Here is a 15,879-nt window from a genome sequence, read left to right on the forward strand (position 1 = left end):
ATTTATCCAGGTGTGCAGTTTTGTTTCAGATGTTTTAATGATTTCTCCATCTTGGAGTCTTTGATTTGGACTGTTTAAATCTGGAGTCAGCTTGCAGACTCTTGGAATTGCCTGACTTTCTGCCTTTTTTAAAAATCAAATTTGTGTTAATGTTGCATGGTGATTCAGTTTGCATTAGACTGCAATGCACTGCAAAGCAGACACACAATGTAAATTCATTTTCCTGATAAACTGTAATGATTTGCATCCTAGATTATACAAGAATGAAAGGCAATAGTAAGAAAGTAGAAAAACACACTCAACACATAAAACTGCTTTGAATAAAAACCAAACGCTGGATCCACCCTGTTAAAACTATCTGTGGTTTAACATTTACGAGCATCCATTACCATTTATTCTAATTCTGCGCTGTTATAAGTGTACTTCTGTTTCTGCTCTTGTTTATTCCTGCCTCTAGCAAAACAAATCAAATTACAAAAGCACTCATCTTACATTTTTGATCGTCTCAGATCTCTCAGTGCACAGAAGAATATCCATCCCAAAAGTATTTGAGGGATCAATTGCATAGGGCTTTTTCCAACAGTAAATCCCAAAGTACAGATCAATAAGGGCCACTCTCGGCACTAATGCACAGCGATCAGCATCTGCCTTGAAACTGAAAACCCTGGATCGTTTATTTCAGTGTTGGTTTACCAGTGGAGACCCTCGCTGGTGCCATCCTAGAGGATGATGCTTATTGTAAATGAGCAACAGAATCACTGGGTTCTCCTCCGCTCTTCAGATTACCACTATACAGTCCCTAGGGCGTGATGCTGTCTAATAGTTTCTCTTTCTGGCGTGAATCAAATAAAGCCTGACCTCTAAAGTTCAGTGCTCCCAGTATTTTCTGAATTTTGACTCTGTTTTATTTGTATAGTGTCCTATGAGTACAGATTCTGTTTTAAACAATCTAGAATAAGTTTAGACAGTGATATTGCGTCCAAAATGGCATACCATGCACTACATCCCCAATATGTGTACTATTGTTTAACATACATTTTCAAACCTGTCATTTTGTAAGTGACAGCAGGTTTCAATAGTGTGTTTAGACAGCAGGTCTACCTTTTAGTTCACACCAACATCAGGGACTGTGTCTTGAAATAGCAGTTGGCAGATGAGGCCGTAAGTATGCAGTTGAGTCATAAATGCTGCCAAATGTGCAAACAAATTGGTATTTTGGTGCCAGTGCTAAATGAGGAAAGGAGAACATACCCAATAACAACCACAGACATGAATTTTCCCAGTTTTTGGACGGTGTCCCAGTCGTGAACCTTACAGTCGTGATCAGCAGTCCTAATGGCAACAAGCATGAGAAAATAAAAAAAAGGGAGGGAATATTTCAGTGATTTATCAAACACCATATGACTCCAGAAAAAACCTTAACAGCAATAATTATCCAAAAACATTTCATAACACAAGCAATATTAACTAAATTCAGAAGAGTTCATCGATTCTTTTTTTTTTAAACAACTTTTCTATTTAAAACACTGTAAATAAATGAAAAACTGACATATGGAATTCTCTTATGTCACATTTTATATTCATTACACTCTTTCAACTTTACCACAAAATCCAGTTCACCACACATTTCATGGCCTTGTTGAAGATAACAAAGACGTCCTTAAGAATCTTCACTTCATCCGTCTTCTTAAGGGCCAGTCCAAACATAGAAGACCACACAATCAGGCTCAGCGCATTGGCTTCCCAGACAAAGACACCATACAGCTGCACTGTACTCTGAAACAAGATGCAGAACTCAATACTGACAGAAGTCTGAGAGCAACTTTGTGTATTTGTGTATCATTTGGTATTGCCATAAAATAAAAATACTTATTTTATTCATCACAATTTCAGTTCAATTTCAATTGTATCCATATGCTCAGTATCACAAATAACAATTTGCCTCAGACAGCTTTACAGCATAGGACACCCCCTGTCCTTGGACCTAAACCAAGTTAATGATGGTGTCTGATTTTTCCACTTACACGAGTAAATGTGACATTTAATTGTGATGATACTAACCATATCAGATATTTCTTTGAAGAGGTTATCTTTGAAAATTAGACTTTGATATGCGTCAAGTGTTGTGATATTTTCTATTTTAATATTTAGCCAATCATTCACATACTGCCAAAACTGAAATGTGACTGACATGAATAAAAAAGATCAATTCAATAGATTCAATAGTTCAGGCCCTGCAAGACAAAAACAACAGAGGTCAGCCTTAAAACCAATTTGCCACTTTTTTTTCGTTTCTGCTGCTGGATAATATCTACTAATGATTTTAAACTGTACTATTTTGGCCTTTGGAGAAATTGGCCATTACCTTATCTTATTATTTTATTTTTTATATTTATTGAGATTACAGAGCTGCCAGGACTTGTAAACTGGCGTAGTGTCCAGTGTTTGTATACTGTAATATGTCAATAGTATTTAATTTACATAATAAGGTTGCGGACATGGGGTAAAAATTTATGTGATATTTTTTTTTAGCAATCACATAATGTTTTAACCAACTATATATCATATTAGCACGGAATTTCAGACGCAGCCTGAGATATGTGGGCTCTTGAACACACCTTGACCCGACTTCATTACCCATAACGCTTCGCGAAAGGAAGGTGAAAAAGTAGCGTCAAAGTACAAATAGTTCGCACTGGCAAGAAACACCTAATGGGTGAGGAATAAAGGTGACCCGTCAGTTAGTATCGTGCTTCGTGTCGAGATTGTGTTTTCTCGAAGAGGAGGTAACGGTTCGTTCAGCGCTGCAAAACTAGCTTGTTTCCTCAGAAGGTAACGTTAATACGACAGCAGTCAATTTAGCTAACGTTACATGTTAACTGAAATTAACTGCACAGCCCTGCCAGTTAAACACTGTTGTTGCACTGCTAGCTGTAGATAGTTAAAAGACTAGCTTAAAATATGTTTAGGGGATAGACAAAATAACAAGTCGGTTGGTTAAAGCAGTGTCAGTCAGGGTTTAAAGCCTTGAGGTGCAGTGTTGTGAGGCAACTTTCTACCTTGACTCATCATGATAACTGCCTTAACAACATACCTGTTAAAATGCCACATCTGATACAGCTGCTACTATAACTGTGGTTTTATTTTGAAATTCTGTAATGTGGCACTGGTTACAAACATCAAGTGCACACAAATGTCCTGAAATACAATAGAAAAAACAGGATTAAGTAAAGTTTTACAAACAAAATAACGCTAAGTTTAGTTGATTTTTCCAGTTTTACCAACTGCTGTAGAGGGTTGTTGTATTTTGAGATGTTTCTGTTATTTGGTGCAACTCCTGCATTTACAAACCAGTCATTTACTGCCTTATTATTATAGTAATACCAGTGTGATTGCGTCCCATTAACATGCATTATTTATCAGTATGGCAGAGCCACAGAGAAAAGGAGAGCTGCTACCCGAGGATGTTGGCACGGATGACTGCCTGACTTCGTACACACACATCTATAGTCCAGATCTACTAAAGTACGCATGAAGACCTTTAAATGTGTTTCTAATGCTTGGTGTGATCTTACTGCTTTACTGCATTCACACATTGAATGATGCATGTCACTGCAGTAACTACATGAAGTGACTTATGAGGGTGGTTTACTTTATTTTTCAGAGATCAGGTTGCTTTTATCACAGGTGGTGGATCTGGAATTGGACTCAGGATAGCTGAAATCTTCATGAGGTGAGAGGGTAACGCATTTGTGTAACCAAAACATGCCCAGATCTTGCAGAAATATTAGACTATATTAAGTCAAATTTGACTCCTTACATTCACAAATATTACTAGTGCATGTATAGTAGAAGAACAAATACGTCGTAGAATCAGTACTCTGCCAGCATTATGTCATACTCTTACTCTGCAGCAGTAAAATGTGTAAGTGAGATAGTATGCAGCTGTACTTTAAACCTTTTGATTATGTAATCTTACAGCTAGACTTTCATCTTTTGTTTGTGCAACAAAGTTGAAATGGTTCACTAATTTACTCATGTGGCAGAAATAGTTAATATTTTTATCACAATCAGTGGCAGCGACCTTGTAAAGTCATCTCTTGGTGTCTGTTTTGCAAGCAGTTAGATTCACCCCAAGATGGAGCTGTTGCTTTTGACTTTGACATTTACCTCATCTCTCATTTTTTACATTGTATTTACTACCTACTGCCCCTCACTTACATTCCCATCCTCCATATGTTACTTCCTCTGTCTCTATATCAGCCTAACTTATGCAAACATAACATATTCAATTAATGTTCTAATCCAAACAGTACAGCATGCTCTCTTTAGTATTGTTAAGTATATTTCTTTCTTTTCTTTCAGGCATGGCTGTGACACAGTGATTGCGAGCAGGAACTTGGACAAGCTCAAAGAGGTGATTCCTCTGACACAGTTTCCACCATCCTAAATCATATGTCTTACACCATTACTAAATGTTAAATTAAATTATTGTGTGTTTCCCTAGGCAGCTAAAAAGCTGTCTGCAGTGTCAGGCCGCCGCTGCCTCCCTTTGTGTATAGATGTGAGGCAGCCGGAGAGCATCTCAGCTGCTGTGGATGAGACACTGAGAGAGTTGGGACGTATAGACATCCTCGTTAACAGTATGTAACCTCTTGCAAACAAGCCTAAAAAATATGTTTTTGTGCTAATGATTACCGAGTTTGTGGTGGAAGCTCTGCTGCTCACGCTCGTCGTCATTACACCATGCATCCTGCCATCAAATTCATTTTTCAAGAGTCTGCAAACAGTTCGCCAAACATTCCTATACTCTTCCTCAGACTAACATCATACCTAACTTTCCGTGTATGTGTGTGATTTTTTTTTTTTGCCATTTCCCAGAACTTGTTTCACCATCACAGTGTTTGCCAGGCCACTCGGCTCTCACCATCACAATGTTTGCCAGTTCAATCTGTTCTTAGACTTCACCCCAGAGTGAGACCACTCAGGATTTTAGTAAACATGTTTTGCTTCTAACTTTAACTCAACTGTCAGACATTTCTAGATCTTTTCTGCCACCACAGCAACCCTTTTGTTTTTGCTCCCATTTTTCACAGCTTTATGTTAAAGATCTAAGAATTTTTTAATATACTAAATATTTGTGTAGATTCTCAGTTGTCCAGGTCATGGTAATCGTAAGTGCTATATCATGGGCAACTGGACTTGCTTGCGTGTCTTGAAGACGTTTCACCTCTCACATATGAGCTCTTAGATTCAGAGTCGTTAAGGTCACAATGTGAGTTGTTAGACCCACCTGGCCACCATGTGACTTGTTAGGGTCAGGTGCGACCAGGGTTGAATGGGTGTGAAGTCGTCTGGGGAGGGTTCCCAATTGTAGGTTGGTGATAAGTGGTCTCGTAAGCCACCCCTCTGTTAAACAATGTTCGTTCCAGCTTGATGTAGATGGCTTCTTTTACTCCTCTTTCAAACCATCTTTCTTCCCTGGCCAAGATGTGCACATTGCTGTCCTCAAAGGAGTGTCCCTTCTCCTGTAGATGTAAGTGGACAGCTGAGTCTTGGCCTGAGGAGCTGGCTCTCCTGTGCTGTGCCATGCGCTTGTGGAGTGGTTGTTGGTGTTGTCACATGTGACCCCCTACGACTCTGCAAGGGTTCCCACCCACACAGGGTTTAAAGCCTGCTACTTTGTACCGGTTATTTAGAACTGAGGAAGCTTCTTGGATGAGAGGCGAAACGTCTTCAAGAAACGCAAGCAAGTCCAGTTGCCTACGATATAGCACTTACAGTATACCAAATAGATATTTTCATCTCAAAGTCTGGCCCCAAATTTGTTAAACTTTGTGTTGGTGAGCAGTTCTTCTTTCCTGAGATAATCAGTCCACCTGATAGGTTTGGCATATCAAGATGCTGATTAAACAGCATCATTATTCCACAGGTGTGCCTTGGGCTTGACACAGTCAAAGGCCCCTCTATAATGTTCAGTTTGATCACACAACACAGTGCCACAGATGTTACAAGTTTTGAGGGAACGTGCCATTGGTATGCTGACTGCAGTAGTGTCCACCAGAGATGTTGCTTGTAAACTAAATGTTCATTTCACAACCGTAAGCCATCTCGAATGGTTGTTTCCATGAATTTGGCAGTACATCCAACCAGCCTCATACCCACAGACAACATGTAACCACACCAGCCTGGACCTCCACAGCCAGCGTCTTCACCTGCAAGATTGTTTTAGACCAGCCACTTGAACAGCTGATGCAACAATTGATTTGCACAACAAAATAATTTCTGCACAAACATTGAAAACCATCACAGGGAAGCTCATGTGCATTCTCGATGTGCTCACCAGGGTCTTGACCTTACCGTACTTTGGCGTCGTAACCAACTTGAGTGGGCAACGGCTCACTGTCAGTGGCATCTGCCATTTTGGGGAAGGGTTCTCTTCACAGATAAATCCATGTTTACACTGTAACGGGGAGATGGCAGACGGCATGTATGGTGTTTTTTGGGCAAGCAGTTTGCTAATGCTAACATTGTGAACAGAGTGCCCCGTGCTACAGACAACAAACACAGATGCATTTTATTGATGGCACTTTGAATGCTCAGAGATACTGTGATGAGATCCTGAGGCCCATTGTCATGCCATTCATCTGCTGCTATGACCTCATGTTGCAAGGATCTGTACACAATTCCTGGAAGCTGAAAACATCCTAGTTCTCGCACTGGTCTGCATACTTACCAGACATGACACCCCTTGAGTATGTTTGGAATGCTCTGGATTGGCATGTCCCAGTTCCTGCCAATATCCAGTAACTTCATGCCGCCATTGAATAGAAGTGGCCACATTCCACAGGCCACAATCAATGACCTGATAAACTCTGTTTGAAGGAGATGTGTCAGCTACTTGAGACAAATGATGTCACACCAGATACTGACTGATTCTTTGGGGTGTCTGTGACTTAAATATGTATTCTTGTAGCGCTAGTTGTGTGAAATGATTGCATAAAAAGTCTTAGATCTTTAACTTAAACCCATGGAAGATGGGAGTAAAAACTAAAGTGTTGTTTGTTCAGTGTACTTTGAAAAAAGGTCAAGTGTGAAAGGTTTGATTTTAATCATCAGCTTTTCCGTTGCTGCATCTATTTTTATATTCTATCTCTGCCCCCTAGTCCCCTCTGAAACTGTTTTGTCGCTGCATAACATGTATATGTACCATATAATTAATGCATTTATAGCTTTAATGGCTTTTGGTTAATGTCACAGTTGCTGTTGTTGACAGATGCTGCTGGAAACTTCCTCTGCCCAGCATCAGCACTTTCCTTCAACGCCTTCAAGACAGTGATGGAGATAGACACTATGGGTACATTCAACACAAGCAAGGTGGTCTATGAGAAGTGGTTCCAGGTACAGTGCACTTCCAAGCTAAGGACCTATAAGTGAATTGTTTATTACCCCAAAGCATTGAAATGACGATAATAATGTATCTGCAGGGACATGATTTAGTCATTGATAAATAATTATCATTGATTCACCCACTGCAATTCACTCTGGCCACCACAAGAGGACAGTAAAGATCCTTGTCTCTGAATGGGATTCAAACAGCTGCCCCTGTGCTCTGAAGCTGATTTGATCATTTACCCATAGCACTGATTTTGAGTCCATCTTTTTTGTGTGCAGAATCATGGTGGCAACATAGTCAACATCTCTGCAACAATTGGATACAAGGGACAGGCCCTGCAGGTGCATGCTGGCTCTGCTAAGGCTGCAAATGGTAAGAGTGGTTTTCGCTGGTATGTAATGATATCAAAATGAGAATCTAATGACTCAGTGTTGCCTCTCCTGCCCCACAGATGCCATGACCAAGCACCTGGCTGTGGAGTGGGGCCCCAGTGGGGTCAGAGTCAATACTGTGGCTCCAGGTCCTGTCTCTGGCACAGAGGGCTACCGCAGACTGGGTAAAGAATTAACACAATATTGACAAACTGGCTTAACAAGCAGTTATTTATTATGAACAGGATCTCTTATTATATAATTTAATATGCAGTCCTCAAACAGATGGGAGGATGTCCAAAAACTGACATTTTGGAGCTATAGATATTATGAAGGACCTTAAAGGTAAGAAGTAGAATCTTGAAATCAATGGGATATTTAACAGGAAGCCTGTGAAGTTGATGGAGAGCAGGAAGGGGTTCTGGTAATGATACCAGCGGCTGAATTCTGGACCAACTTGAACAGAGGAAGTAAATATCTCTTATTTTTTTCAGGTGGTCCCAGAGGGGAGGCTGCTGGTTTGTTCCTATCCATTCCTTTGCAGCGAGCAGCCAACAAGACAGAGATGGCCCACTGCGCTCTCTTCCTGGCCAGCCGGGCCTCCTCCTATGTGACTGGAGCCATCCTGGTGGCGGACGGCGGGTCGTGGCTGACCTCGTCTAACGACTTCTCCAGCCTGTTGGGTATAGCCTCCTCTAAATCCGCTAAACTCTGAACAGGGGGCTCTTCTGTCCTCCTCCTGACTCAGGTGTGTAGGGGGAGGTGCAGCTCGAGGTCCACGTGGAGAGACCGTGTGAATGAGAATGTGATTATGCTGTGCAATGATTCATCTTTTGGTTTAGAGTTTAAGACATTGTTTAAATAACAGGAATACAGTATAACCCACATTAATCCATTTGTCTGTCTTATTTTCTTTCAGGGTATTGGTCATCTGAAAAGAAAAGAGACAAATGAATGCTGAAATCAAACGTGTAATCAAGGAGCCATCTGTAGCACTGATATGCTACATGTTCAGTATTTGTGGTTTGTGCCTTAAGAGTGTAATGCTGGGGGGCTGGAGGAAAGGACACTAACATCCTGTACTGTATTATGTGTTTTTACAAGCTTAGTAATGGATCAAATTTTATAACCATTCAGGGATTGTTCACACATTATAGTGCTGTGTTGTCATCATGTATTTCATATATCATCATGTGTATCATGTGCCATTTCATGTGATTTTTCTGTACTTCTCATTTATTAATAAAACGTGTAATTAGAGTTCATTAGTTGTTTTTTTAATTTATTTATTTATTTTCCCCTCTGGAAGCATTTTACGTCACTGAAGCTTGATCTGTATCTGTAGGAAGGAGCAGACAGTGTTTAATTCAAATTTACTAGATTAAATTAGTGTTTACTTACTTAAGGGTCAGGGCCCCACATCTGAGGGGTCACAAGTTAATCAAAACAAGACAGTTCAGTGTTTTATTTCCAGATTTACTCTCTTAAATATTGGATACTTTGTGCAGATTGTAATTTGTTCTCAGGGATGACAAGCAGAGCTGGGGTTGCCAAAGCTTCACAGGGGGGTTGTGAGGTCTTCTTTAGTTCTTGGGGTTTAAAAATGTGTGCAGTAGGCCAAATCTCAATTTGTACAGTTAGTCATTTTTATGATTGTTCTGTACTGTTGTTGTTGCTATACCTTGAATATGAAATATCCATGACATATGTCACTTAGGCAGGGGTTGCTCAATAGTCATTGGATTATATCAGTGGTTCCCAAACTTTATCCTTAAGGGATCCCTCGTCTTTCATTGAGTAAACTGACAGCCCCTAATTAAGTGACGTATTTTGTGGATGTTTTATATTAATTATTGCATAACAAAACAGTACAAACCAACTGGTTAACACAAAATCTGCAGGAAGTTTGTGTAAAATGAGTGATTTGGAAGAATTTTGAGCAGGTTATTTCTTGTGAATATTGCATCAGAGAAGAGTTTTCCTGATATTTGTAGGAACTTGGAAATACATTGAGGTAGAGACCTCATTTACAATGTAGCACAGTTAAACAATACAAAATAAAAGTACTTAGACACAGAAAAAACAAAGAGAAACTTACATAAAAGTAAAAAGCAATAAAACCACCAATTAAAAATGTAAAAAATGAATAAAAGCAGAAATAATTAATTAAAATTTAAAACATAGAACACATTAATCAGGTATAGGAACACTGAGTTGTAAAATCGGATACTGTAAAGATCTGAATTGCTCAATGAATAAAAATGAGTAAAGCTTTAAGTGTTCTGCATATTGTTGCACGTTGCAGGTGCACAATATGAAAAACTGGATTTTCAAAGTCCAGTAAAAACACCCAGCACCTGGAGTATAATCCAATCACTAGACCCAGTTTGGTATCCCACACTAAAAGAAAGAATTGAATTGATATAAGGTCAAAGACCAGTGAGAGCTTTATAAATAAATGACACTCACTGTCTTTCACACCTCACACAGAGAGAGGGCCACCAAACCTTAGCATACAAATCACGATGATGGCTGTTAAAGCAGAGTGATATACAGAATCCAGATGCTTCAGAGTGGCAGCTGAGGTGTGCATACATATGTAATAGACTTCATTTTTACTCCTCCCTTATGCTGGGCCATTGTTGTTTCAGCCATTTGCTTGTCTTAACTGCATACTTTTCTGATGCAGGACGAGGCTGTTTAGCACAGAGTGAAGGCTCTGCAAATGTATCTTGTGCTCAGGTCTTCTCCATGCCCTTATCCTGTGAGATTTGTGTCTTGAATAATAATCTAAACTTTAAAAATAACAGTTATAATAACAATTTTGTTTCTTCGCAAAAATGAATGAAATGCTAAGATGAAGGCCAATTTAATTAATTTTATTAACTTCTTTAAAAGTTGTCAGACACCCCTTTAAATCAAGAAGGGCTTGCGACCCCCCCTGTGAGGCTTTGGTGACCCCTATGGGGCCCGTGACCCTCAGGTTGGGAACCAGAGGATCAGATGACCAACATGAGGTACAGCAGATGCAAACATGCAGAAAATGAATACCTATGTGAACCAGATGGGGGCGCCAAAACATTACAATTGCCATCATTTATTTTCTCACAATAATAGATCTCTGTCATCTTGAATTCTCCGACTATTTCATACTGATTTATATGTAGTTCTACATCAGCTGCTGAGTAGTTAATGGCAACAGAGGTAGCCCTCCTCCATCTGACCCTGACCTTTAACCTCTGTGTGAAGGGGTGCTTGTGAAACATGTATGTTAACATGTGCAAGGGTAACCTTTTGAATATAATACATGTGCTCAACACACAGACCATAAGGTCCCATTTCATATCTGCTGCTATGAAACCAGTGATACTGCGGGGTGTTTTGTACGCTTGCGTGAAACGTCAGTGGTGTGTATGCGGCTGGAGGAGGAGGAGGAGGAGGAGGCGGAGGATGGGACACTGCTGATGCTGATGCGAGAGCTTTCGGTGTCTGTGATCAACATCGGTGGACTGGCTGCCAAACGATGGAGCTTTTTAATCATATTTTTACAGCCCTTTTGTTTCGTTCTCGGCTTCGACGCGGGACGCTGTGACGGATGTGATTTGTGAGGCGAGGATCATCAGAGGGATTTGACGAGGAAATAACGGTTTCGTCTCGTCACTCGTCTGGCCTGTCTTGTCACTGACACAGGTGGATTGGCGCTGGAAAACGGCAACGAAATGAAGACATAATCTCGGACTATCACAGAGGCGACACTTTTCGTGGTTACCTCCTCAACAGTAGGACATCGACGCTACCATTTTGTTTAATTTTATCGGGAGACGAAGAAGCTGGACGGTCTGGTGTTAGCTCGCTAATAGGCTAATTTCGCTAGCTAGTCAGTTAGCAGCTGCTCCGGCCAATGGCACGGAAGAAGTGGGATGCTCGAAGGAGGAGTTAACGTTAGTTGCTAGCATAAATTCACTGGAAGGTTTGTTGGCGTTATGTTTAGTGAAACCGCCTCGCAATTAGATATTCAACATGACAGCTCGGGGTTAATTTAAGTGTCGACAACACTGGTCACTGTTTCCTCGCTGCACTTTCGCCTCTTCCGCAAATTAGCTTGCGATGGATAAGATTGGATAAGCGGCTAAGAAAGCTAATGTTGACAAACACCGGGGACTTAACGCGTTAATTTGTATTATTTAAAGCTGGCTCTCGAGCTGAGATGCTGTCGACCGTTTTTGTCAGTTAATATCTGACTCTGAGGTGAAGCATGTTGACGTTGGATGTGCTGAAGCTGAAACATTTGGCACCAACCAGGAGCGGACCTGCCATGACAGAGAGGCACACAGTAGGTCAACACACATTAACATCAACACGGCTATGAAAGTAGGGTGAATTTTTAATTTAGGCAACACTGACATCGTTTCTAAACCAACCTAACTTACTGAAACTACCCCTGCTCGTCTACTTTATACTTAAACCAGTCACAACACTTGCCTGCAGCTTTTATATGCCAATGCTTGTGGGACATCCACACATTCATTTTAAGATGCCACCGGAGATGTGTGTAGCCATTTAAAAACATGGCATTAAAGCTGAAGAACTGGACAGCAGTGAGATAATATAGCAGCTTTTTGAAGTTAGTAAAGTGGAGCAGCCAGTATAAATGGAGCCGACAGTTGTGTCTGGCCCTTTGGGGCACACACAGTGGGAGACAGACCAGCCATTTCCTCTCGGGTTTCACAATCTGGATTCAGACAATGAAGGTGTGCTCTGTCAAAACAAGAGTGACCAGACAGGTTTGGATTTCAGAAAAGGCGACCAGTGTGAAACATCCCAGCAAAACGATGAAGAAATTATATACCAGGACGAGCCAGTGGAGTTGGACAACCTCATCAATATCACTGGTTTTTCTTGTGGAGATTTGCAGTTTGAAGGAAATCAGTGTAGTATTTCCAAAGCTTCTCTCCATGGTACTCACATAGAGGAGTTGTCCTTCACTGAAAAAACTGAAGGACCTGATGAACTGAGTGACTGCACTTTGTCGTGGCTGTTTTCTCCCAACTTCACTGATGTGGTTGGGAAAAACCCTGCCCATGAGGATCTGAGTCTGACTCAGGAGGCCCAGCTTGAGAGCACAGATGCCCTCAGTAGTCAGGCTGAGCTAATAAGCATCAGCGCACCGGTCTCTCCATCAAAGATATCCGAAAAGAATCCCGAGACCGACAGGGAAGATCCATTTTTATTGGTAGATCTCCTCTCAGATCAACCCCTGGAGTCCTCAGGTGAGGTGAACCCACAGGGTGCTAGTGAGGAGCTGGTAGACCTGTTTCAAGAGACACAGGCAGGTCTCCCTCCCTCACAGAGCAGAGAGACTTTGTCACCTGAAACCGGAGACAAAGGCTTTTTCCCTGATCAAGTGACCGATCTGCCTGTTACTTGGAGCACTACCCTGCAAGGTTTACCTGAGAGCTGCCTCCCGCATAATCACATCAACACACCACTGGAGTGTTTCGAAGGATCTGTGCCTTTGTTGGATTTAGAGGTTCCAGATTTCGACAGCAGTCTGAGCCTGTGCCCTGCCAGTCCTCCCTCTCTTATCTGTACAGGTGCACCATTAGATTTATCAACAGAGGAGTCGGAGGTGGAACACGCAGGAGCTGCTGTAATTAGAAATGTGACTTCAGAGCAACAAGGTGAGAATGACTCACTCGCTTTGGGTTTGTCAGCTGAAGCTTCATCACTGACAGTGCCTGTGGCAGAAGATGCCTGCATCCAGGGTGATTTCACCAGCGAGAGTAGCTCTGGGCAAAATGAGTCTAAAGATTTGATGGAAGACAATATTTGTTCTGAAGCCAAAAATCAGGGGGATGAGGCAATGGCTTTGGATCTGTGCTTGACTGCTGACGAGGTCCACGATGAGGACACTTGGGACTTGAAACCTCAGGAGGATTTACAGAATGAAAGTGTTCCCGATCCCACAACTGAACAGAGGGAAGAGGAAAAGTTGACGGACAGTAAAAAGCTGGAAGGATCAGATTGTCATGAAGCTGCCTCTTTTGATTTTTCAGTTCAGGACTTAGACACTTCTCCTCCCGAGGCCGGATGGACTAGTGACCAAACTGTTGAGACAATTTCCCTGTCTAAGATGGTGGTAGATGACTCACTGCCAATGGTCTCAGCTGTGAATACGAGGGAGGAAGATGTCTCCCCGTTGAAAGCTGTATTCGATGCTTTAGACCAAGATGGAGATGGCTTCGTTCGCATTGAGGAGTTTATGGAGTTTGCTGCTGCCTATGGGGCCGATCAGGTGAGATGCCTTATTCTTCTGTTCACGTCCTAGTTTCGAGCTTGCAGCTGCTGGGCAATGCATGCTGAGTGAATTTCTGTGTAAAACCATATAAAGCTCCATATGCATAAATGATTTATTATTGATTTTCTGCTGAACCTCAGAGAGCTTCCTGCAAAAAGCCTGCGTAATTCAATCGACTGAAATCCATCTGGCTGATGACGCTTTGCTATCTAAATCTATTTCAAACTCACCATTTGTAAAGTGAGTAAATGTAGTTCAGTCTATATAGGTTTCTTAAACTGGTCCCTGATTATGAGTTTAAATGTTTCACTGAGCTGCATCAGGTGTACGCTGCTCTGACACACAATGAGGCAGAGGTAACACGACCCCTGCTGTGGTGCTGGTGTTTTTCCTACACAGCAGCTCCTAACGTTCGGTGTAATAGATTTGGCTAATACCACGGAATATTAAAACCATGCCTGGATTAATTTGTCGCCTGCATTTGGTGCGTGTTCAAGAGCCAGGATTTGGGTTATCATCCAGATAAGTCTGTCAAGCATATTGGCTGTAATGAATTTCTCTGCGGCCCGGCACTCCTCCATATGTCAAATGACAAAAACGCTCATGGGCACATTTGCATATCCTGTGGTTTGGGGATTATCTCTTTTGGGATGGCTGATGTGCCTCACTCCACCCATGACCCCCACCCATTAGTTGTTTATGGTCCTTTTTGTGAAAGTAGTTCCTTGCAAGTCAGGAGACAAGGGACAACTCCTAAGAGAGACCCTATTTGCTTCTTATCAGCCCATTGTAATCCGTCATTGCTTTTTCTCCTGTGTAAAGTTATTGACTTAACTATTACTCAGATCCTTTGAGCACGGTAGGCTCAGGTGTTTGTCTCGTTTTCAACCCCAAGTTAAGCTCAGAGTGTGTATTTGAGCTCACGGGCTTAGGAGTAAAAATAACGTCAGTTTCTTTTCCTGTTAGACGTGCTTCTCTGTGTGCCTGTCTAAATGTTGACAAATCAGACTGAGCTGCAGCAAATGATCACACCATTTGCAAATAACAGTAAAAAAGGGGTGGATGCAAATGGTGAGGTAACCTAACCGGTATCAGAAATAAATACGCAACTGTACAGTGTGCCCTGATGAGCATGTAGGAGGTATCTGTTTCAGCTCATGTATTTGTCTCAGTGTTGTCATGAAGCAGTAAGAATAATCTAGTGTCACTTGCAGTGTATGTAATCCATTTTAAAACGTGTTCCTTTTTGTTTTAAAATGTTAATTTTAGATATGGGGTTGAATCAGGCAACATTTTTAATTTAGAGTAGGGATGAGATGATGGGGGTTGGCAATATCACTGGAGAGCTTGTTTCTGGCTCACAGTGAATAAATCCTCACACTTATGGCACTGCTGTAGTGGTTTAAGCGGGGCTTTATTATAACAATATTTCCTTTAACTTTATTATTATAACAGTATGTCATTATACCAGTACTTCATTTAATGTAATTGTATAACAGTAGGCACTTTGTTAAACTTCATTGTAAATGTAGTTTATTTAGTAGTATTTTAGTAAACTACAGTAGTTTTTCTAAATCAATAAAATGGTGGTTACTGGACAATCAAACATGTTGTCATGATCTGAATTAGTGGATAAGTCCTCATTTCATTACCATATGTTGGGGCTTATGTGCTTTTGTGTAGTACGTTTTCCTTAACCCTTTCAAACCTGGATCGACATCACTTTTCTTAGGCTGCTTTCAAACGTCATTCAAAAGTGTTTAAACCTTTGAACCCTGAGCAGATCAGCTTGATTTTCTTCAGAAACATGGAGA

At 41.2% G+C, this 15,879-nt stretch overlaps 2 protein-coding genes across 4 annotated transcripts in view; both read left to right on the forward strand.

Annotated features, from left to right (window-relative positions):
* The first annotated feature begins 2,585 nt into the window (after positions 1-2,585).
* On the forward strand, positions 2,586-9,032 carry decr2 (2,4-dienoyl CoA reductase 2, peroxisomal). Of its 2 annotated transcripts, none has more exons than XM_049564311.1 (10): positions 2,586-2,832; positions 3,424-3,525; positions 3,665-3,733; positions 4,366-4,417; positions 4,508-4,643; positions 7,277-7,401; positions 7,675-7,768; positions 7,848-7,952; positions 8,262-8,450; positions 8,687-9,032. In XM_049564311.1, the coding sequence occupies exons 2-10, from the start codon at positions 3,425-3,427 to the stop codon at positions 8,719-8,721; spliced, it is 906 nt and encodes a 301-aa protein (XP_049420268.1). In that variant the 5' UTR covers positions 2,586-2,832; position 3,424; the 3' UTR covers positions 8,722-9,032. The 2 variants fall into 2 exon arrangements, with proteins under 2 accessions (XP_049420268.1, XP_049420269.1); XM_049564312.1 differs by having other exon boundaries at positions 2,593-2,832; positions 8,262-8,515.
* A 2,185-nt stretch (positions 9,033-11,217) lies between these two features.
* Positions 11,218-15,879, forward strand: part of rab11fip3 (RAB11 family interacting protein 3 (class II)) — a 33,638-nt gene continuing 28,976 nt past the window's right edge. For both annotated transcript variants that reach the window (XM_049563023.1, XM_049563024.1), the window contains exon 1: positions 11,218-14,062. In XM_049563023.1, coding sequence (XP_049418980.1) covers positions 12,419-14,062 — 1,644 coding nt within the window. In that variant the 5' untranslated portion in view covers positions 11,218-12,418. The remainder of the gene's footprint in view (positions 14,063-15,879) is intronic.

The sequence above is a fragment of the Epinephelus fuscoguttatus genome, linkage group LG20, assembly GCF_011397635.1.
Source record: "Epinephelus fuscoguttatus linkage group LG20, E.fuscoguttatus.final_Chr_v1".
NCBI classification, from domain to species: Eukaryota; Metazoa; Chordata; class Actinopteri; order Perciformes; family Serranidae; genus Epinephelus; species Epinephelus fuscoguttatus.